The following is a 23,265-nucleotide window of genomic DNA, read 5'->3' as shown; positions in this document are numbered from 1 at the left end:
AGAAGAAGGAAGAGAGAGAGAGAGAGAGAGAGAGAGAGAGAGAGATCCAAAACATAAAAAAAAAGAGGTCAAAGAGAAGTAGCAACTAGAGCAAGCAGAGAAAAAAAAGAAGAAAGAAGTCAACAACGAGAAGAGCCCTCCTTTTTCCCTTGACCTCTTCTCAGTCGAACCCCTCTTCAGGGTTCCAGCAGCATAAAAAAAAGAAAAAGAAACGAGAAGATATAGCCAACAGAAGAAGAAGGAGAAGAGAAGAGAGAGACAAGAGAACATACTTGCAAAAACCCATCAAGAGACACGTCCCTTGGTCGAAGTCGACTCCCGTTGCTGGTTTCGTCTTCAAGGAGGAGGAGAAGAATCTTTTAGTCAGTAATCCAAACCCATCGATTCTTATTTCTTCTTTCTAATTCCTTTTTTCCAGAATTACCCCACCTTAATTCTTCTTATTTCCCACACTACCTCTCCCATTATCCTTTCTCCCTTTTTATCTCATATTTTCCTTATTTCCAATTAGACCCCTACCCCACACGTGATACACCCCTTTGTGGTTTAAATTGAATTTCAAGTATTTATAATTCTGCCATCCCTGCAAAAAAAAATAAGAGTTATTTACCATTCTACCATTGCTCTTTAAACCTCATTTTTTTACTGGTTTGCCATCATATTTGAGTTTAACCTTGCCTACCTCCACCATGGTAGCCAATAGTGAAGTTGTTCAATAGTTGAACTCCTATAAGGGAGAAACTGATGTAAAAATTGAAGCTCTTACTATTGTTGTCACTTCCCTTAAGACAATGATGGAATCCATGCAAGTATCTATGGAATCGTTTGGTGGCAACAGATAAAGGAAAGAGTCCCATTCAATCTAGGGATTCTTCCAACACCACTACATAGGACCCGTTAATACCACTACCACCACCTCCACCACCTCTACCACCATATGGAACTGGTAGATATGATGGACCAGAAAGAGCAGAAAAATTGGATGTCTTTGATTTCTATGGAGATAACAATCCATAACTGTACCTTGACTGGATTCACAGCTTAGAGATGTTCTTCAAATGGTAGGGGTTGATTGAGGCCCGAAAGATCCTATTTGCATAGGCTAAACTGAAAGGCATGGCCCGAGTCTGATGGGTCAAGCAACAGCAACAGAACCGAACCTGAGGCATTGGTCTAGTCACTACTTGGGTTGAAATTCATGAAGTTATGAACTGGAGATTCTTACCTTTTGATTACAAGCAATGCATGCATCTCAGGTTTGCATAGCTGAAACAGGAGAACTTGACTGTCGAAGAATATGTTGCTAGAGTTTATTATTTGGTCACTCGTTTTGATTTTGAGTGGGATGAAGAAGTATTGGTGGCACAATTCTGCAATGGTTTACACCCTCAACTTAGTGCTGCCCTTGCATCTAGGCGACTGCCTACAATGGAAGATGCCGTACAAGTAGCATATCAGGTTGAGGAAAGTCTGAAACGCCCAAACAATAGGAAACCATTTACAGATGTTCCTAAGGGGGTCCTAGTTCTATTCAGCCACAGTCATCTCTACAAGAAAAGTCAATTAGCAGACCTCCGGCTAGTGTTTCATCCATAGTTGGCACGGCGCCAAGGCGGTGGAGGGTTGTCTAAACGCTTAGGCGAGAAGGCGCCCGCCTTAAGGCGAACAAGTGTTATTTTTTATTTTTTCTATTTTCTAACATTATTTAGTAAGTTGTATATACCTTGTATCATAAAAAATAAAGATTAAGCCATATCAAGTCATTAAAAATCAACATTTAGCCACATCAAATCATAAAAATTAACATTAAGTCATATTAAGTTATAAAAAATCAACATTTAGAGAAATGCTCTTATTCTATAATAAGTTTGACTGGTCAAATGATTTTATTTTTACATGAGACTTTTTGTATTAGTTATAACATAAAACCAGTTTTTTAACAAGTCTAAGATTACTTAAATCTGAGTTGCAATGACAAAGTTATGCTTCAGTCAAACTTATTTTTAAGTACGCGAATACTGTTAAAATCGCTTGAATGAAAATAATTTTATGAATATCAAAACAAAATATTATTTTACTAGACTTTTGGTTTTTAACAATGTTTTATTATGATAGAATTTATAAAAATTTCATAATTGAGAAAAACCCTAGCATTTAAAAGTTGAAAATCGTCCCTATAACCAAAATCCAGTTTTTGTTCTTGGACTGAGGGGTTGACTTTTTATCCTTTTGGAATTTGATTTTTAAACTATTTTTATTGGATTCAAATAGGGGGTATTTACTTATTTATGAATAATATCTTAAGTAAATGAATATTTACTTGAATGATATTTGGTATAAATAAGTGCCGAAACACAAGACAACATGCAGTGCAACAAGGCGGTTGTCGCCTAAGCCCCAGGCAAACAAGGCGGCTGTTGCCTAGGCCCCAGGCAAACAAGGCGGCTGTTGCCTAGGCCCCAGGCAAACGCCTAGGCGACGCCTTGACAACTATGGTTTCATGTCATTTTCACGACCCAGTCGGCCGTATTCTCCACCTCGACATGATTCAAACATGTCATCTTCACGGCATAATCATGCATATTCCTCAGCTAAGCGTGGTTATGACAAGAACTCAGTATTTCCAAAAGAGGCTATTTAATGTTTCTCATGCAAGGGGTACGGGCATCGAGCTAATCAATGTCCTAACCGGTTGTTAGCATGCATCGATAAGGTGATGCTGATTAATAGCCAAAATAAGCTTGTTTTATTAGAAATCAGCCTAGGGTTGGGTTGTATAAGTGTTGGGCCTTCAGTCCATGTGGTTTTGAGTGTAATAGACCACTTTTATGGGCCTAAACTAGGGGTTCTAAGGTTTTATACGGGATTCACAGATTTTTTTTCTTTTTCTTTAGTTTGCTTTTTAGATGGGGTTATTTAGTTTCTAATTTTTAGTCATAAGTTAGTTTCTAATTTCAGAATTGGAAACTAGAGGAGTTGTTTTTTATTTAGTTTCCTATTTCAGTTTTGGAAACTAAACTTAGTTTCTATTTTGTAAACCCCCCCATCATATTATTATAAATAAAGGAGAGCTCTCATTCGTAGAGTTACAATTTATGAATAAAAAAAGAAGCTTGTTGCTATGTCTCTACTGGGACTGCTGTGTGTTTGGTCATAGTGGAAGGGAGTGGTGTTTGATCCAAGCGACACTTTGCGGCTAGAAGTCCGAGTGGATCTTCATATTTTTTGGTTTTTTTTTTTTTTGTTATTGTTTCTAATCTCATTCAGCCAGCCAGGTAAGTGTTCTAATTTGTCTGCAGAATTTTTGGGTTAAGATTCTCTATTTTATTTTCTGTCGACCTAGCTGTTTTGGGAGTTCTTGCCATTCGATGGCCTTCTAGTTTTGATCGAAGGTTAGTCCTATTCTGAAGGAAGTTCAATCCAATTTTAAGGCCAATTAGACCACTGGTTCCTGCTGAAGTGGACTAGTACTCAGTGTTGCCGATTATGGATTCTGCCCAGATCTGAATTCTCATTTCTGTTTTGTTTGCTGAATTCTGTCAACTATATATCCTAGTGGTTGGCTTCTTAATTTGGTGGATTGCGACAGTATCTCCTTGGCTGATTAGTTCATTAAAGTGTTCTTGCAACTGTTGATTTCATCTATCAGAATCCTACTCTGTTATATCAGTTTATTATTAGTCTGCTGTGGATTATTGTGGAGGCTATGTGGTTGTTCTTTGGTTTGGTTTGTCAAATCTAGTCCTATATTAAGTGGTATCAGAGCATGGCTGAGAATAACACCCCCACCTTAGTTTCTATTATGGAGATACTACAGAATATGAAGGCTGAACAAGAACCTAAGTGGACTGAATTGAAGACTGAATTGAATACACGGTTGTTGGCTGTCGAGACCCCACCACGCCTACCAGTGATTCACAAACAACACCCAAAGTAGAAGCGCCATTGAATATAGCTGCTCAGTTGGCTAACAGGAGAGCAAACCCTAATCTGAGAGCACCACAGAGGATTCCTGTAGTGCAACCTACTTTTGAAGAACATGTAAGGGGTTACTTTGAGACTGAACGTCCCACATATCAGAGGTACTCTGGAGATGCACAGAAAGTCAAGCTCGATCTGAAGGAATTTGATGGCAGACATGACCCCCAACTATTCTATGATTCGGTAGCTGTTTTGGATGATTATTTTTACTGTTATGACTTACCTGAGGAACGGAAGATGAAACTAGCTCGTGCAAAGCTAGTTGAGGCTGCTCGTGATTGGTGGAGAACCTATGAGCTAGAGTTGGAAGACCATGGTAGAGAGCCTACTACTTGGGAGGAGATGAAGCTTGAACCATCTAACAAATATTTGCCACGTAACTTCAGAGCTTGCATACAAGATCAACTGAATTCTCTTCGTCAAGGGACTATGACTGTTGCAGAATACATGAACAGGTTTGATGCACTTTGTTCTCGCACAAGCATTAGGGAGAATGAGAGGCAACTATTATCTTGGTTTCGACTAGGATTGCGAGCTGAAATTTATAGAAGAATTTTTGTTGCTAATGTGTATACAGTGAGAGATTGCTTTGACAAGGCTGTTCGAGCAAAGGAATTTATAGCACAACCAGGTAAAAGGTTTGGTTACCAAACTAGGGAGGACAAGAAAAATTTTTCAGCCACTAAACCGAACACTTTAGCACCCCTAAGAGCCACAACTCCTCTATGGGAAGTGAAAATACCTCTATTTACACCAAAAGAACCCGAAGTCAAGGTTACAAAAGAAGAGATTGTTCTTAAAGTTCCAAAAAACAGAAGGTCGAGAGTTAGAAGATTTCACTGAAGAGTTCTATATTGAAGAGATCAAAGTAGACGATATTGAAGCCGTGGACGATGATGCAGCAGTTGAGATCACTCCACAGCAAGTCTTTGAGATTCATGATGAAAAGGAAGAGCTTTTTCCTCCAATCCTTGCTGAGAAGGTTACCAATGTTGATGAGTCTATACAGACGACATTCACAGTTGATACCAATTCAGATGTCGAACATACAGAGTTCTTTATGCCATCATGGTTCTTTAAAGAGAAAGTTCCACGCCTTGAAGACTACCTTTCAAAAGTCTACAAGCAACCTAAATTCTGTTTGGGAATGGTTACGGCTGCTATTCACATGTTGTTCCCACCTCATCAATGCAAAATTCGAGGACGAATTTTTTCAAGATGGGGAGAGTTTATGCAGATTAATAGCCAAAATAAGCTTGTTTTATTATAAATAAGCCTAGGGTTGGGTTGTATATGTGTTGGGCCTTCAATCCATGTGGTTTTGAGTGTAATATGCCACTTTTATGGGCCTAAACTAGGGGTTCTAAGGTTTCATACGGGATTCACAGATTTCTTTCCTTTTTAGATGGGGTTATTTAGTTTCTAATTTCAGTACCTAGCTAGTTTCTAATTTTCAGTCATAAGTTAGTTTTTAATTTCAGTAATTGTATTTTCCTAGTTTCTATTTTCAAAATTGGAAACTAGAGGAGTTGTTCTTTATTTAGTTTCCTATTTCAGTTTTTTTAGTTTCCATTTTGTAAACCCCCCCATCATTATTATAAATAAAGGAAAGCTCTCATTAGTAGAGCTACAATTTATGAATGAAAAAAGAAGCTTGCTGCTATATCTCTGCTGGGACTACTGTGTGTTTGATCACAGTGGAACGGAGTGGTGTTTGATCCATTCGACTCCTTGCAGTGGGAAGCCTGGGAGGATCTGCTCCAAGTGTTTTCTTTTTTCTTCAAGGTTACTATAAGGCTCTATTACTGTTCTATCAAACCAGGTTAATTGCAAGATTCTTCAAGCAAGGTAAGACGTCTATTCTGGTTCTGGAATTTCCAGATTTCTCCCTACTTCCCTACTTTGTTCTGAAGATCCAGCCAGCCGATGGTCCTCCCCTTTTGATCGATTGTTGGGTTTATTAAGAGAGAGGTTCGACCTTAATTTTGGGACCAATCAGACCATGGGTTTGTCTGATCTGAGGTGTCTTATACTTCTGGCCGATTGTGTTTCTGCCCAGATTTCAGATCTGGTTTGACTTGTTCCTGTGGTATTTGTTTCTGATTGTGGCTTATCCAATACTCTATACCTGCTGCTAGTTAGTCTATTTGTTTGGTGTAATCTCTGTTTCAGAAATTCCAGATTTTGGGTTTGAAAATTCTGGTTTACAAGGACTGTTTGACTCTTACTTCGGGACTGTTGTTTGCTGCCTAATTTTGGGTGAGCATTGATTGTTCTTTGGTTTAAAAGTTCCTACTGTTTGGGTCTAGTTTGAGCTTTCAAATCTAGTCCTACATTACATGGACAATTTTATACCCTATGTACCAGAAGAGCAACCGAAAACAAGAACAGTAAATCTGGAAGCTGAATGTGATCATGAGCCTAATGAGATTAATGATGGTGACAGTGATGGTGAGCCTCAACCGTTCTATGTGATCCCTCCTCTTTTGACTACACAGAAGATTCCCGAGGAGGACGATTGGTGCCGTAATGGTATTTTTTAGACTAAGGTGCGATGCAATGATAGCTTGTGCAATATGGTGATTGACCCTGACAGTTGCACCAACGTTGTTGAAGATGTTTTCAAGTTGGGTCTGAAAACTAAGCCTCATCTGAACCCCTACAAGATTGGGTGGGTGAACAACAATAATTTAAAAATTTATGAAAGGTGTTTGCTCACGTATTCCATTGGTGGATTGATTGATCAGGTTTAGTGTGATGTTCTGCCTTTGAAAGTCTGTCACATTCTTCTGGGGCGCCCATGGTTGTTCGGCAAGAAAGCTAAGCATTGTGGATATGAGAATACATACTTTTTTTAGCATGGTGGTAATGTAGGACTAGATTTGAAAATTGAAACTAGGCCCAAACTGCAGAAACTTTTAAACCAAAGAACAACCAAACCAATCCCAACAATATAACAGATCAGATTACAATATTCAACAGAACAAACTAGAACAGTAATCGATTCCCAATCAGTACAATATCAACCAGAGGAGTAAAATAATAACAGACCTTGCAATACTTCAAATAGACTCAAATCAATCTAATAATATGCACCATAGGTCAAAGTAAACCACAGAAAATTACTCATACCCATCGATCTCAGACCTAGGTAGGCACAATCACTAAAAGAAAAAAATTGAGAGATTTTTAATAACTTCAGATCGGATGGTCAGAAGCAGCCCTAATTAAGGTCGATCCTTAGTGGGATAGGGAGGGTCTATTGATCAGAATTTGGGGGCAAACCGATGGCTGGAACTGATATTTCCAGAGAAGGCCGATTGCTACTTGACATTTAAAAATAAATACCTGGTTTGTAACAGTAGTAGTAGCTTGAATATAGACTTGAAAGAAAAGAAGAAAACACTTGTAGAACCCTCTTGGACTTCACGCCGCAAGGAGTCGCTTGGATCAAACACCAATCCCTTCTTCCTTGATCAGACACAAAGAAACACTCCAGAGAAGAAAATGCAGCAACATATTTTGGTTATGGAAATCTTGGGCAATGAGATGCCTTTTCCTTTATTTATAATAATGGGGGCTGTTTACAAATAATAGCAACTCAGAAGTTACAAAAACTACTAACATGTAGTTACAAAAAACTGAAATTGTAAACTAATGAAAAAGGAAATTAAATATAGACTGAAATTGGAAACTAATTTAGAAACTAAATCCCCATCAATACCCAAACCGTGGGCTTATAGATCAGACCTGGTCGACCCAATCAGCCACTAGGGTTGACCCTCTTCTTCCTTCTTGAGTAGACCTTCAAATCTGCATCAGGTGGCCTTGAGATGAAGTTCTTTCCAGCAAAGGATCTTCCCCCTCTCAAACTCTAGAGGACAGTTGATACTTTTCTCCTTAGGTGCATCGACTTTGAAGACATTCTTGGATCTCATCCAAACTCGAAGGAGTCGAGTCCTTTTCGGAGGAGGAGAGTTGATGCAGATACAGTTGCACTTACCTAGTTGGACCAGCATGACTGACTGTGGAAGCCAAGGGCCAAGAAGAACCGGTCCAACCCAGGTTTTTTGTCCAACAAGGGTTGATAGTAATTTAGTTAAATAAGATGTTTTTTTATTTTATCATGTTTGTTTTGGGATATGATACACAAGAGAAGTAGGAGTCAGTTTCAATGTTAGAGTCTAAGTAGGAGTCTTATTATTTTCCCTTTATATACTTGCATACACTCAGTGTTGAGATAAGGTGAATTTATATGAATGAAATTAGTTTGATTTGTACTTGTGAGCTTATGCGTCCCCCTTTCTACTATGATTTTCCTTTCTTCCCTAAGGCACTCCATCAATCGTCATTTGTTGGAAGTTAGTAAGAGTCTTCTTTTTGGTATGCATGTTCCCAAAAAATTTTGGTTTGATGCTCTCCTTACTGCTACTTTTTTGATCAACCGTATGCCCACAAAACTCCTTTGGATACCTTGTCTCCTCAGTCTTCCTCTTTCTCTCTTTCCCCCAAAGTGTTTGGATGTGTCTGTTATGCCATGTTAATAAGTCTTCTCGGACTAAACTGGCCCCCAAGGCTCTTAAATGTATTTTTCTTGGCTATTCTTCCACTACCAAGGGTTACAAGTGCTACCATCCCCCTTCCAGATGAAGGCTTCTCTCCAAGGATGTCACTTTCCTTGAGTCTACTCCTTTTTTTGCACCTCATCAGTATCCTTTTCAGGGGGAGAATAATGGGAGTGAAAAGGCTACTAATGACGACATCCCTTTCCTTTCCCCATTGCCTATCTCTCCTTTTATGCTTGACATTGGGAAACACAAAGAGGTGGATATTATTGATGTTGGAGATCATTCAAGAGGTGATTCAGGTTTAGGTAATGCAAAGGTGACCATGGTGTACACAAAACAGAGGAACAAGAAGACCTGCCAAGAGTCCTCTTTGAATCCAACTCCTGAGATCCACCCTCCTCAGTTAGGTAATATCCTTCCTTCCCCATCAGAGTTAGATCTTCCTATTGCTATTAGGAACGGAAAGAGAGCTTGTGTTAATCTTATAGCTTAGTTTGTTTCCTATAACTCTCTCTCCCCTACAGGTGTTGCATTTACTATTGCTCTTTCATCTACTTCTATTCCCAAGAATGTTTCTGAAGTTATGTTTGACCCTAAGTGGAAGCAAGCCATGACTGAAGAAATGATGGTCCTCAAGAAAAATTATACCTGGAAATTGGTTGACCTTCCAAGGGGGAGAACTCCAGTGGATGCCGGTGGGTCTACACAATCAAGTCCGATCAAATGGTACTATTGAGAGGTATAAGGCAAGGCTGGTGGCAAAAGGATATGGTCAAGTGTATGGGATTACTATCAGGAGACATTTGCTCCTATGGCTAAGCATAACACCATAAGGGTCCTTTTGTTTTTGGCAGCGAATAAGGATTGACCATTGTATCAATTGAATATGAAGAATGCCTTCCTACATGGCAACTTAGAAGAAGAGGTGTATAGGCAAACTCCTCCTAGCTTTAAGTTCCCTTCAGCTACAGGAAAAGTGTGTCTTCTCAAGAAGGCTCTGTATGGTTTTGAACAATCTTCAAAGGCCTGGTTTGAAAGGTTCAGACAAGCCATTCTGAAGAATGGCTATTCTCAAAGCCAGGCTGACGCTGCCTCTGTTCACTAAGTGTGGTGATGGCACCATTACAACCCTGGTTGTCTAATGTTGATGACATTGTGGTAACTGGTGATGACAGGGATGAGATAGCCAAGTTGAAGAACTACTTAGTCCAATACTTTGAAATCAAAGATCTAGGACCGTTAAAGTACTTCTTGGGGATTGAAGTGTCTAAATCCAAGAGGGGCATAAATATATGCCAAAAGATGTTTATCCTAGACCTATTGAAAGAGACGGGAATGTTAGGTTGCAAACCTACAAGTTCTCCTATTGAGCAAAATCATAAGCTGGGAGATGATGCTGACCGTTCTCTTGTTGATGCAGGGAAATATCAAAGGCTAGTTGGGAAGTTTATGTATTTGTCCTTGACTTGTCCAGACATTACTTATGCAGTGGGGTGGTGAGTTAGTTTATATATGCTCCCAAAAGTGGGCACTTGGATGCGGTTTACCGCATTCTCCGATACTTGAAGTCCTCTCTAGGAAAAGAATTTGCCAAGCATAACCACATGAAGATAAAGGGCTTCATTAATGCAGATTGGGCTAGCTCAGTCTCTGACAGGAGATCTACATCAGGCAATTGTACATTTGTAAGTGGCAACCTAGTCACATGGTGGAGCAAGAAACAACCTGTGGTGGCTCGGTCTAGTGCAGAGGCAGAATTTAAAGCTATAGCTCATGGAGTGTGTGAGCTCCTCTGGTTGAGAAGGCTGGTCCAAGAGTTGGGAATTGATATTGAGGCACCTATGAAGCTTTCCTGTGACAACAAGGCTGCCATAAGTATAGCCCACAACCCTGTGCAACATGACAAAACAAAACACATAAAGGTGGATGGACACTTCATAAAGAGAAGATTGACTTTGGTTACATATGTACACCTTTTGTGAGGACTGAAGATTAGCTGGCTGATATCTTCACAAAGGGTCTTCTTCATCATCAGTTTAGTTCTATGTTGTCCAAGCTAGGAATGTATGATATTTATTCTCCAGCTTAAGGGGAAGTGTTAGAGATATTAGTTATGTTGCTCTAAGGGTAATTTGGTAACTTGTCATGTTATGTTTTATTTTTTTCCCTTTTTCCCTCCTTAGGGAGGTATGTGTAATTACTTGTAAATATGTTAGTGAAGTAATATATTGGTGTTAGTGAGATTTTACTCATGACACACTATTCTACCATACCATCGGTTTCTCTCCCTCGTTCTCCCTCTTCTACTTCTTCATCTTCTTCTTCATCTCTCATCTCATTGTTCTTCCCTCATCCACATATTCTAACTATATATATATATTGATTCAAACTAAGACAACAACAACAAAGCCTTATCCCAACTTAATGGGGTCAGCTACATGGATCAGTGCAAGACATAAAGGAAAAGTAAAAGGAAAAGGAAGCAAAACAGAACAACAGAAACAAAGTAAAACACAAATAGATGGAGTCCACTACATGGATCCTAGCCTTGCAATCCACTCCATTCGAGGTCATAGTTGGGTCCAGACCTAATCTATGTAGGTTTTACCTCACTGCTTCTCGTATGGTCGAATTTGGCCTGCCCCTTGTTCTTTTAGATCCTACAATCTGGATCAAATCCATACTCCTTACTAGTGCATCCATAGGCCTCCATTGAACATGGCCATAATACCTCAAACGAATTTCTTACATGGATAGGAGCAACTCTCAAATCAGCTCTAATATGTTCATTCATTACCTTATCCTTCCTAGTTTTGTCGCATATCCATCTTAACATCCTCAATTTGATACACAAAACTTATCTATATGACACTTCTTAACTGCCCAACATTATGCCCCATACATCATAGCCAAGCATACGATTGTGCTATAAAAATTTTCTATAAGCTTTACAGGGATACGTCAGTCTCACAACACTCCAAACGCACCTCTCCACTTCGTCCATCCAACTTTAATTCTATGTGACATTTCATCTTCTATATCGCCTTCTTTATCAATGATTGACCCCAAATATTTAAAATAATCACTTTGCGGTATCTTTCTCTCCTCTAGTGTGACTATGATCCTCTATATTGCCTTCTTTATCAATGTGGTAAAATCGAATTTTCATCACAATGTTTGAGCACCAAGTAAGCTGCCACATGACAGCTAATAGCAGCCACAAGTCCCGCAGAGTGCCTCATTAGGTGGGCTTAGCTAGGAAGACCACACTTAAAAAAATGAAACTATATATTAAGAACTTTTTTCCCTTTTAGTGGGGTTTATTTTGAGTGCCAAAAACTAGATTTTATTATTTAAGTTGACCTTTTTATTGTTTTCAGGAAATTGAACAACCTGCATTGATTCCACATATAGCTGAAGCAAGCTCTCAGAAGTATCCATATGAAGTCCTCTTCAGGAGCTTGCACAAGCTTCTTATGGATACTGCCACCTCAGAGTAATTGACTTTCTCTATTCTTTGATATTTTTTTTTCTTTCCTCGTGTGCCCCATAGGAAAGTGTGACTTGAAACTCAAATTTCTTTGTTGTCCTACAGATATCTCTTCTGTGATGATTTCTTTGGTGAAGAATCTATATACAATGAAATATTCGCAGGTAATCATGATACATGTATCTGGACCTAATTTTGGAATTTCCGTCATTGGGATAAGAATTTCATTGATGTTCTGTTTTGTTTACGTTTTTACAGGTCCATTTGCTGTCATCGATGAACATTTCAATGCAATCCTTCCAAATTGTTACGATGCTATTGGCCTAATGCTTATGATTCGCATTATACATCAGCACCAGGTAAGGTTGCATGCTTCTTGTTCTATTCAATTTAGTAATATGTAGAGAAAAAAAGTGTCACCAAAAGAAACTATGTAGCAAGAAAGCATCCTCCAGAACTTTAAAGATGGTGTCTCTTAAGAGCCTTGGCTTCCTGACACTTAGGTTTGGCAATTCTGACCACTGGGTAGGTAGTTGATCTTCTGGATTGGCCATCTGCAATGCCATCTCAACCTTATACGCTCCTCGGGTTGAACTTTTCACCTCATGTTTTTTTCAGCTGTCCAAGTAATTTCCAAAATTGTTGGCTTTCGCAACATTTTTTTAATACTTTATTCCACACAGCTGGGTATAAGCAGCCTTACCACTATTAAAAGAGGATGGAGACAATAGGTCCATAAAATTGCAAAGCCAACTGAGCTGCCCCAGTGAAGAAAATTAATGCCCACGGAGAGTACCTCTTTAACATATTTCTGTGTTGTATTTCTTTATTATGAAGACAAAAGCTGTTTTAAGTTTTAACATCTTAATCCATCATTTATGTGCTCTTATATCTAAGTTAATTTTTTCCATTATGATAGAATAAATGCTTATTTTCTATAAATATTCTGCTAATTCCTTTAAGTGGATCAGAGGACCGCCATCCAACTTTATTAATATTGTGATACTATGCGCTGTCAAAGCCATTCAACCTGTACAGGAATGTAATTGCAACCATATATGGGTTAGTCAAGTAAATTGCAGTTGCAAACAACTTCGAATTTTTGAAGGTGTAGTTGATGTAGCCTAGCCTAAGTTTCAAAATTTCTGAAGGCTGAACTGCAGTAAAGTGTTGGTGGGAAAAGAAAGGGTTAGGATTGATTTGGGTTGAAAGGAACCGTGGAAATGAAGAGATGAGAAGCAAGTACCATTATTGGCATTGAACAGTAACTTTGAGATGGTGGTCGGGGAAAGAGAGAAGTAGAAAAAGAATGGAAGATGTGTGTCTCCCCACTTAGGGGGGACCCTTATTGGCATTGAACAGTAACTTTCAGATGGAAGATGTGTGTGTGTCTCCACTTGGGTGGTCCACTGTGGCCCATGGACCTTGTACCATAGGTTCATGTCTAAGTGTTTTAGCTAGTTTATGTTTTATTTTTATCTATCCTATTGTAATTAGTCTTTAGGCTTAGCTAAGTTTTATTTCTGGTTGCTTTGATGTAATAGGTCTTTGACTCTTAGTAGACTAACTAATAAGAATCTATTCTGATTATTATAAATAACAGTGGCTGGTCACAATAGAGGCTCACACTCTATCGCACAACACATCTTAGTTCTCTTTTCGCTGGTTTCAGTCCTTGTTTATTTTTAGTTATATTATTTCAATACCATTTAGCTAAACAGGGAGGGTAAGGGTAAGTGGTAGGAGGTTTATCCCAACCCTTCTTTCCTGTTTACCTGCATTATACATATATTTCATTTAGCCCATCCTGCTTATTTAGGTCCCATTCTACCCAAGGCCCATATTTAAGCTGTTAAACTAAACAGAAAAAACGAAAACCTATAGGGTAGTTGCATTTCTTACCGTTATTGTGTATATATATTGGAAATAGTGTTAAAAATTAGGTGAAACAAAATTTAATATACCTTCATCGCCATAATAATCTTACCTTTACACACTTGAGTTTCTTACCTGAAGAGGGCAAGGGTAAAAGGTCTCTACCACCTAGGAGGGTGAAGGGTAAGCCCATTATCTGACCTACCCTACCCATATGCAGCCCTAGAAATAGCCAAAAAATATGCCCAAACCGAAAGAATCCTCTGCTGGCCTGTTTACATCATGATTTTTCATCTTGTAAAGAGTAGGTTGGAGAGGACCGAGTGGTATTTTGCAAGAGGCTTTATAGATACATCCAAAGTAGTTCATTGTATTGGCATCTTGAATTCTACACTTTAATACCGAGGCTGCTAATGATTATACTGAGGCATTTGAGGCAGGGATCAGGTGCTGCACTGTCAAAAGTCAAAAAGTCTTTGTTTTTTATCATTTAGAAAATATGTGGCATTGTAACTTCTATGTTGGTTTTTTGGGTGTGGAAATGTGCAGTTTTACTTTTACTGGGAATAGGCATTGGGTCACTGGTATCGGTCCTGGGTTGGAGGCTTATTTTGTTACTCATAGTGGAAGCTTTTTGCTGTTTTTCTTTGCTGATGGATTCTGTAGATCTTAATGCTTTTAGGTAGTTAACTCATAATACAAATTGTATCTAAGCTGATGGATTCAGTAGATCTTTATGCTTTTAGATAGTTAACTCATAATAACATTTTTCTTTTTCAGCTGATTATGTCCCGTCGGCGAATTCCATGCTTGGATTCATATCTAGACAAGGTACTTTGTCTTGTATTCTAGATCAGATTTAGATCAGTAGGCTATATTAATGGCTTTATATTATGTTCTGTGTCATGTAGTGTCTCAGACAACTTTTTTTTTTTTGACCTTCTACTTCCCTACTTCTTAGGCAGCATCACTATCTTACTCAAAAGGAATATGTTCATATTTAGCAACACAACTTTCTGAACATATGAACTAGTTTCTGGGGTAAAGGTTTCTAAAAAGGCAAAAAAGAAAGAATGTGAACTTACATTCTCAACCGACGCATGATTAAAAGTTATAACATCCAAGTTTGGCCTCCATATTATTGGATGTTTCTGAATACACTATTAGATTTAGTTGAATTAGTCCTTCTAGTTCCTTTTGTTCTCTTGTCTTGGACAAGTTTTCTATGGGCATTCTTCTATGTAAAACTGCACTAATCTTCAATGGAATTCGACAGATAAATATTGCATTGTGGCCTCGTTTTAAGATGGTGTTTGATATGCATCTCAGCAGCCTGCGTTATGCAAATGTGAAGACATTGTGGGAGGATGATGTTCATCCTCATTATGTAATGAGACGTTATGCTGAGTTCACAGCCTCACTTATTCACCTCAATGTTGAATATGGAGATGGGCAGGTTAGCAAATTCTAAAGGTTGAAAGTTCTAGGTGTTTTGTGAAATAGTTCGATCACATTAATCAGTTAAAAGTTTTCTTTACTTGATCCATGTAGCTTGTATTGAACTTGGAACGGCTGCGGATGGCTATTGATGACTTGCTGGTTAAGCTTGCCATGATGTTCCCTAAACCGAAGCTGCAAACCATCTTTCTTATAAACAACTATGATATGACAATTGCTGTGTTGAAGGTAGGGATGAAGGTTGAGCTTTTCCTTCTTATTTTGTCTGGACGTCCTGAAGAAACTGTAAGATCCACATGAGGTACATCATGATCCATCCTTCTGAATAAGGAGAATAACTCATCGGGACTGAAGGACCGTGCCATCCAAAATCAGCCTGGCCTCTGAAAAAAACATCAGAGGGTGAAAAAAGAAAGGACATTAAAGTATGGATCTTAAGATCTGTAGATGGATCCAAGTGGACAAAGCTTAAGCCTCATCTGAGGAATCCTATCAGTTCCTTTATTTACTTTTCGTCTGACTTGATCAGTTGATCATGCTCACTAAGTTTTTATTTTTATCTCTATTTTTCTTTGCTTTTCTTTTTGGCACAAAATACATTCTAGGATTAGGGGTGTGCTGCACCTTTGTGGCTTAATATGTGATTATACTAACATCCAGCTAGAGACCCAAACCTAAGTCTGAGTCTCATTTTTTTTCTTTTGGTGGTTCCCCACTCTGGTCCTTCTGGAGTTTTTATTTTCTATGCTCTTTTATTGAAATTGGTTTCCAGGAAGCTGGTCCAGAAGGTGGAAAGACACAGCTGCATTTTGAAGAACTGCTAAAAAGCAACACAGCAATTTTTGTGGTGAGGATGCTACTTGCGCATAACCCTTTCTTTTTGATAAACCTATCCAGGAGCTTAACTGGCTTAGTGGTTGATTCAGTCGCAATAACCTACATAATGCCAGGTTCCCTAACACGTTAAGGCAACAGATCTGAAACAGAAAATTGATGGATGATATTGTTTAGAATCGACTCTTTGGGACATAAAAGAGTGGACAGAAATTGCTCATAATTTGATTGGGGAAAAAGAAGGCTTTAATTTGTATAGCTAGTTTAGTGTGTGATAGCTACATTTTTGCTCAGTTGTTGTTAGTGTTTTATTTGAATGGTAGAAATCATTGGATATTTCATGTAAATTTAGATATGCTTGGGCCTTGAGTTTTCCCCATTTTCTGTACAGGAAGAATTACTGTTAGAGCATTTTGGTGATTTAATCAAGTTTGTGAAGACCAGAGCATGTGAGTATGAAAACATAATCCTTATTATGAATCCCTATTCTTGGATTTTGATGGTAGGAGCTTATTAAATGCTACCTTTATCAGCTGAGGATCCAAGTTCTACATCAGAGAGGCCCATCACTGTTCCCGATGTTGACCCCCTTGTTAAGGACTTTGCAAGCAGATGGAAGGCCACAATAGAGTTGATGCACAAGGATGTCATCACTTCTTTCAGTAACTTTTTATGTGGTATGGAGATCTTGAGAGCTGCATTAACCCAGTTGCTGCTCTATTATACTAGGCTTACAGATTGCATCAAGCACATAGTCGGTGGATCGACACTTAACAAGGATCTGGTTTCCATATCTTCAATAATGTATGAAATCAGGAAATTCTCAAGGACCTTCTAGTTCATCATTATGTATGTGGCTCCCAACATTGGTGTGGGCTTTTCTTTTTTTTCGGGGTGGGGGCCGGTAGACAGACCCACACTGGGGGGCTTCTAGTATTGACTGGTCACTCCTCCATTGTATGCAGAGGAATTATTTCCAACCCCATATTTCCATATGTGACATTACATTTTATTTTTAATCTAAGTTGGGTTTTCCCTCTAGCTATATGGGGGGAACAAAAAAATGATTTTCCCCCAGGTATGAGTTATTCATTTGTTTGTATTGTTCATTGAAAGAGGGAACTATAATCCCAGTAAACACTAGCCCCATCTATTCGTTTTCTAGTGCTGTAGATTTTGATTTCTTAGTCGATGTAATTTGCTTGTAGCACTAAGAATTTAAGGGCATTTAGTTTTCGACAAAACATAGGTAAAAAAATTGCATTGATTTGATGATGTAACCTTTGTCATGGGAGTTGATATTTGGTTAGTTGCTTGATATTACAGTCGAAGAGTTCACAAAAGGTAGTCTCAGTTTCACCTAGTTTTCCTGATGGCTGCTTTATCTCAAACAAGTACTCGAGTGTTAGAACTGCTGAGGGATTTCACAATTATTATTGGGTTGCATTAAGGATTTGCTCAAAGCCCTTATTTGTTTGCTTTCATCATGGATGATTTAACTAGGTGCATTCAAGATGGGGTCCTTTGGTGTATGGTATTCATTGATGATATTATTTTGATAGATAAAACAGTAGAAGAGATTAATGCTAAGCTGAACTTATGAAGAATAAGTTTGGAATCAAGAGGTTTTAAGATAACTAGAACAAAAACATAATATATGAGGTGTAATTGCCACAAAGTATTTGTTTTAAATACTTGGAGTCAACTATTAAAAATGATGGGGATATAAAGGATGATGTTGCCCACAGAATTAAAGTAGGTTGGATAAATTGGAAAAGTGCAAAAAATGAGTTATGCCATATGAGGTGGGATGTTGGGCAAGTCAAGAAAAGTAATATAGACAAACTAGGCGTATTAAAGATGAGGATATTGAGGGGATGTGTAGGAAGACAAGGAGAGATCTAATAAAGAATGATTGGATCAAAACCAATCTAGAGGTCACACCAATCCAGGACAAGCTCCCCGAGAGTCATCTAAGGTGGTATGGTTATATTCAACGGAGACCCATGGATGAACCAATAAGGAAGGGTGACCAAATTAAAAAATGAGCTAAAAGAGGAAAGAGCATACCTAAAATGACTATAGGAGAAGTGGTTAGAAAATATATGCAATGCTAAGGTTCAACCCAAGTAAGTATGACCATGAATAGCGTTGTTTGGAGGACAAAGACCTGTATAGTTGACCCCTCGAGACACTACTATGACTTTTGTGTTTTACCTCTTTTTACTTCTTTTACTTATTCATTTTTCTTTTTACCTTATATTGCCTTTTCTTATCTTATTATGAATATACTTTTATTGAATCTATATAGTCGATTCCATTTACTTGAGATAAAATTATGGTTATTGTTGTTATTGTTTGTAAGGACTCAAAAAGTACTCTCATAATGTCACGGCCATAGGTCTAGATTATCCAAACTAGACAGATCTACTCTCTTCTTTGGATCAGACTTTACAATTAGCTTGTTGACATCAACTGCTGCTGCAAAATGAATGATGAATTTTTTTATCTTATTTTTTTTCAAATTTTTCTTTCTTACCAGCCGAACATTTCCTAGGGAATCAACAAATTGGTTCCAACTAATTGACTACGGAATATTTACAACCCCCCCCCCCCCCCCCCACAAAAAAAAAAAAAAAAATCACTATGAAACTACTCAATGTTGACCCATTCTTAAAAGATCTAGTAATACAAAGTTGGACTACAAATGGCACTAGGCATGGCATTGTGGTGTGTCACTAGTTAATTATCTATGTTTAGTAGCTTTCACCATAAGCTTTGCTAGCCTCACAGAATAGGTGAGTCAGGTCGGTCATAACTCAACCTTTGATATATAGCATTTAGCATTTTTGTCTCATCAAGGAAGACCACTACAAATGGTAATAACCTTTGTCGTAGGGGGTTTTTGGTCTTCATCAGTTGCTTTAACTGTTTATATGCTGGTTATCATGTAAGAAGAATCAAACTTTTAATCCATTTTAGTAAAATAATAATAATAATAATCCATTTCCAACTAATAGTGCATTAATGGTTTGAAATAGAAATTGTAGTATTGAAGTTTTTTCCTGCTTTCTACCTGAAAAAACTTTTTTTTGGGTAATTGGCTTTCATGTGTTTCATATTTTGCTTATATCTGGGGGCTTAAAAGCACATATTGTGAACGCCAAAGAGATTTTACTATTGCATATGTAAGGAATGGTCTAAATTGGTTGCATGTAAAATTTAAACCTCAAATTCAATCGTTTACTCTCTTAAGATATTTATACGAATTCGTATATACCTTTTAAGTAATATTTAATTTTTTCTGTACTTTTTTCTCCATTTTTTTTTCCACCATATAGCTGGTTCCCTTTTGAACTGAAACTTTTCTTTTTTTAGATAGAATTCCAAATTGAAACATGTGAATAGAGTTTACCTCCTTATAAAAGGTTCACCCCCATCATACCCATAGTTAGCAAATTCGGATTCGGGAATTATTCGGGCGGAGAATTATTCGGAATAATTCGATTGATTAATTTAAGGATTCGGTCAAAAAAGCTTATTGGGTTTTTTTTTAATAGTTTTTTATTGTTTTGTTGGTTTTTTTTTTTAAATAATGTTTAAGTGGACTGAATAATTCGGTTTAATTCGGATTCGGCCCGAATTATTCGCGTTTTATATTCACTTTTGAAAAAATCACGAATTTTAAAGAATTTTATTTTTAATTCTGATTCGGTCCGAATTTTTGATAAAATTCAGAAAGATTCGGTTCGGCGGAATTGACAACACTGATCATACTTGGCACATGACACACATGTCGTCTCTTGGTAAATGGCAAGGGTGTCAGAAGTGAAAGGAAAATCCAAAATTGGAATAGTAAAATTGACCGTTTACGGTCAAACTGATTAGGTTTTGGTTTTGAATATTAATTTTTGATTCGTCTTGATTGTGAACAAAAAATCATCGATTAAACTGAATTAACCATAAACTAATATACAAGAAAAGAAACCAAAAACCTTTATTGGACCAATCTAAAACCATTAGAATCACAAAACTCTAATTTCGAAAGTTTAGATTAATTTCTAGCATGTTTTTATGGTGTTGAATATATTAATTGTAGCTTAAGCCTTTAATATATCCCAACGATTGAAAATTTCATCTTCTTCAATGCTATTACAAAACTTATTATGAAACCTGAAAAATGAAATCAAATCCATTTCAATCTAAATCAAACCGGATGGTGGTATTCATCAGTTGGGTTTAATGTTTTATAATGAACCGAACCAATAAACTCCCCAGCTTGGGTTCGGCCTTTCAACAAGCCTAAAACCTCTGGCGCTTTCACTCTCTTTCTCTCTCTCACCGTGGGAGAAACACCATTGTCGCTCTGAGCTTTCCACGATAAACCGCTTTGGAGGCGTTTGTGAGGAAAGTTGACATTCCGAACCTTCGAAAGCCGTATCTGGTAACCTCTCTCTCTCTCTCTCTGTTGTCTTAGCTCTTATTTCCTCGTATCTTTTGCTGAATCATCTCTTCAGAGCTTTAGATGAAATATTCTCCTTTTCTCGTCTCACACAGTCTCTGCAACGATCATCACAACCCCCTTTTTATTTTGAAAGATTAGCATTGATGGTTTCATTCAATCATATAGTGTAGACTTCTGTGAAAGTGCATGAGAGATTTATAAATATAATTTTATTGTTCTTGTGTTTGCTTTTCACCGATGTTTCTGTGCGTCTATGATGGCAGCCAATCATGCTGACAGTGAAGACTCCAAAAACAAAGAAAGCTAAACGAGCTCTTGACAAACGTGCCCCCAAACTTGTAAGCTCTGTTTGGGTTTTTTTTTTTTTTTTTTTCTTCTTCTTCTTCAAATCTTGTAAATTAATTCTCCAATGCAATTCCATAGTGACCTTTGGCAAGTCATGATGACTGAACAATCCATTCCATGGCTAGTCAAGTTTCTAATTGATATTTGATGGGTTGGTGGTGTAGGTTGAGAATTTGAAGAAGACCTTGATTCTTCACGGTACCAAGACCAGCAATGTATTGAATGCTGTGTTGACTGATATTTATCATCTTAAAAAGGACTGTGCCATAAAATACTCCCGGAAGAACGAGAACATTAGGCCCTTTGAAAGTGGTGGAGAAACTTCATTAGAATTCTTTTCTCTCAAAACTGACTGCAGTCTTTTTATTGTAAGTAAATATTTAAGCTTCAGCCCACACTTTTCCTCTTTCATCCTCGTGTTCTTGTGTAATATTGGTATTTGATTACAGTTTATTATGCAGTAAATTATGAGAATAGTTTGTTAATCTTGAAGGAACTTCGATGGATAAAAAGAGGAATTTTTGGTATCAAAATGGAGTATGCTTATAGTATTTGTTGAATTTTAGTTTGTCACCACAACAATAATTTCAAAACATGTTTGATGGTTATGTCATCCATGAAATTCAATGAACTGCAAATATATGGTTGAAATGATTTTTCAGTAACAACAAAGAGCACATAATGGATGAAGCAAAAGACTGTTTTGGGTGTTTTTTCCACTTTCAGTAAACAAGATAGGGATTGGTCTCCTACTCTCCTATGAAAGTATGAACTTATCACGAATTGTGGGAGTGTTTATTAGCATGTTTGTTTGCTTACTGGTGTACACAGTTAGTTCTTGAGTTGAACAGGCCTACAGGGCAACTTGGATGGTGCTGGTGAAAATCAATAGTATTTTGTTAATTGGTTACTGTTAATTAGAAACTGATCTCATTATTCAATATATGCCAACGGAATTATCATTGAATAATATCTAATTTTGTTGGATTGTTAGGTCTAATATATGTCTAAAGTAGCTAAAAATCTGATGCACTAGCTTGTATCTATCGACCAATATGTAGTATAAACATGGTGGAACTTGGGAATTAAGCTGAAGTCTATCTTCTTTTTTTAAATTCTCTCATTAACTCAGGTTCCCTATTTATATATAGCTGGTACGGATTGAAGAATTCAGTAATGATTGAATGAATTTTCAAAGCTGAATGTTCTGTGAGAAATGGTTTTGTTTTTCCCTCTTGCTTGGGTTTGTTAGTTTTGTATATAATGTAGATGAAAAAAAAAAAATTGTAATGACCAATAAAAAATCCAAGATGTCCTTGTTAATGTGCTATTCCAATGCCCGATTTGCAGATTTTTATTTGGAGGGAAAATTTTGTTAGAATACAAATGCCCACTTTTTTATGTAGCTATAATACAAATGTCTTGATCTTCACATGCTATGCATGTGCAATTTTCCTTGCAACCTTTCTAACAGTTGGAATGGCCATCAACAACCTTTTCTTTGGTTCAACCTAAAGGCCTTCAACATGGTTATTTTGATGCCCAGCTCCTTTTTTTGTAAATAACATCTTTATTGGAATTAGGGCGGAAATCGCTACAATATAAGTGGTTGTTTCTTATGTAACTATAATATTAATGTCCCAATCTTCACATGCATTGCATATGAATTTGCCTCACAACTATGTTGAAGAGTTAGAATGGTTGGGGTGATTGATAAAATGCAGAGCACCAGAGCATCAAAGGTTTTTTTTTTTAAAGAAAAAATAGAATTACCGTATTTTTTTATATATGGCCCAAATGAGGGGCCTCTGCCATAGTTTGTGATGGGGACATCCACATGTACCAGCGGCGTAAGCACAAGACCCAGCCACGTTTGCACTCTATTTGGCTAGAGGAAGGTCTCACAGAAGGAAATTAGACAAAAGAAGGAAGAAGGAAGAAGGAAGGAGAGAGAATCGTTCCAGCCCTCCCAGCGATGGACACAACTCTCTCTCTCTCCTCCCAATTGGCCAATATCTGTGGCCCCACCAAATCTTGTTCACTTTAGTAGTTTTGCTTTTCAGAAGCTTGTTATTTAGTAGTTTTGATTAAATAGGAGACTATATATTTATCTTATTGGTTTATTAGGTAGTTTTCTTATTTCATAAATTGTGTTCCTAAAGTAACTCTTTTTTTTAGTAAGTATTTTCCATTATATTTGTAAGGCCATTGGCCATCACTTTTTTTTAGTTAATGAAATTATTGAAAAA

General features: G+C 37.5%; 1 protein-coding gene and 1 pseudogene across 1 annotated transcript in view; both read left to right on the top strand.

The window, feature by feature from the left end:
* The window catches only part of LOC122079485 (vacuolar protein sorting-associated protein 52 A-like), a 35,458-nt gene extending 18,088 nt beyond the window's left edge, over positions 1 to 17,370 (top strand). The window contains exons 6-14 of the mRNA XM_042646002.1: positions 11,930 to 12,045; positions 12,145 to 12,203; positions 12,298 to 12,398; positions 14,695 to 14,745; positions 15,191 to 15,370; positions 15,466 to 15,600; positions 16,145 to 16,219; positions 16,598 to 16,655; positions 16,740 to 17,370. Of these exons, the coding sequence (XP_042501936.1) occupies positions 11,930 to 12,045; positions 12,145 to 12,203; positions 12,298 to 12,398; positions 14,695 to 14,745; positions 15,191 to 15,370; positions 15,466 to 15,600; positions 16,145 to 16,219; positions 16,598 to 16,655; positions 16,740 to 17,044 (1,080 nt within the window). The 3' untranslated portion in view covers positions 17,045 to 17,370. The remainder of the gene's footprint in view (positions 1 to 11,929; positions 12,046 to 12,144; positions 12,204 to 12,297; positions 12,399 to 14,694; positions 14,746 to 15,190; positions 15,371 to 15,465; positions 15,601 to 16,144; positions 16,220 to 16,597; positions 16,656 to 16,739) is intronic.
* Positions 17,371 to 20,500: 3,130 nt separating this feature from the next.
* The window catches only part of LOC122078571, a 12,622-nt pseudogene continuing 9,857 nt past the window's right edge, over positions 20,501 to 23,265 (top strand).

Source organism: Macadamia integrifolia, chromosome 5 (assembly GCF_013358625.1).
Source record: "Macadamia integrifolia cultivar HAES 741 chromosome 5, SCU_Mint_v3, whole genome shotgun sequence".
NCBI lineage: Eukaryota > Viridiplantae > Streptophyta > Magnoliopsida > Proteales > Proteaceae > Macadamia > Macadamia integrifolia.
This window is presented reverse-complemented; position numbering and strand designations above follow the sequence as displayed.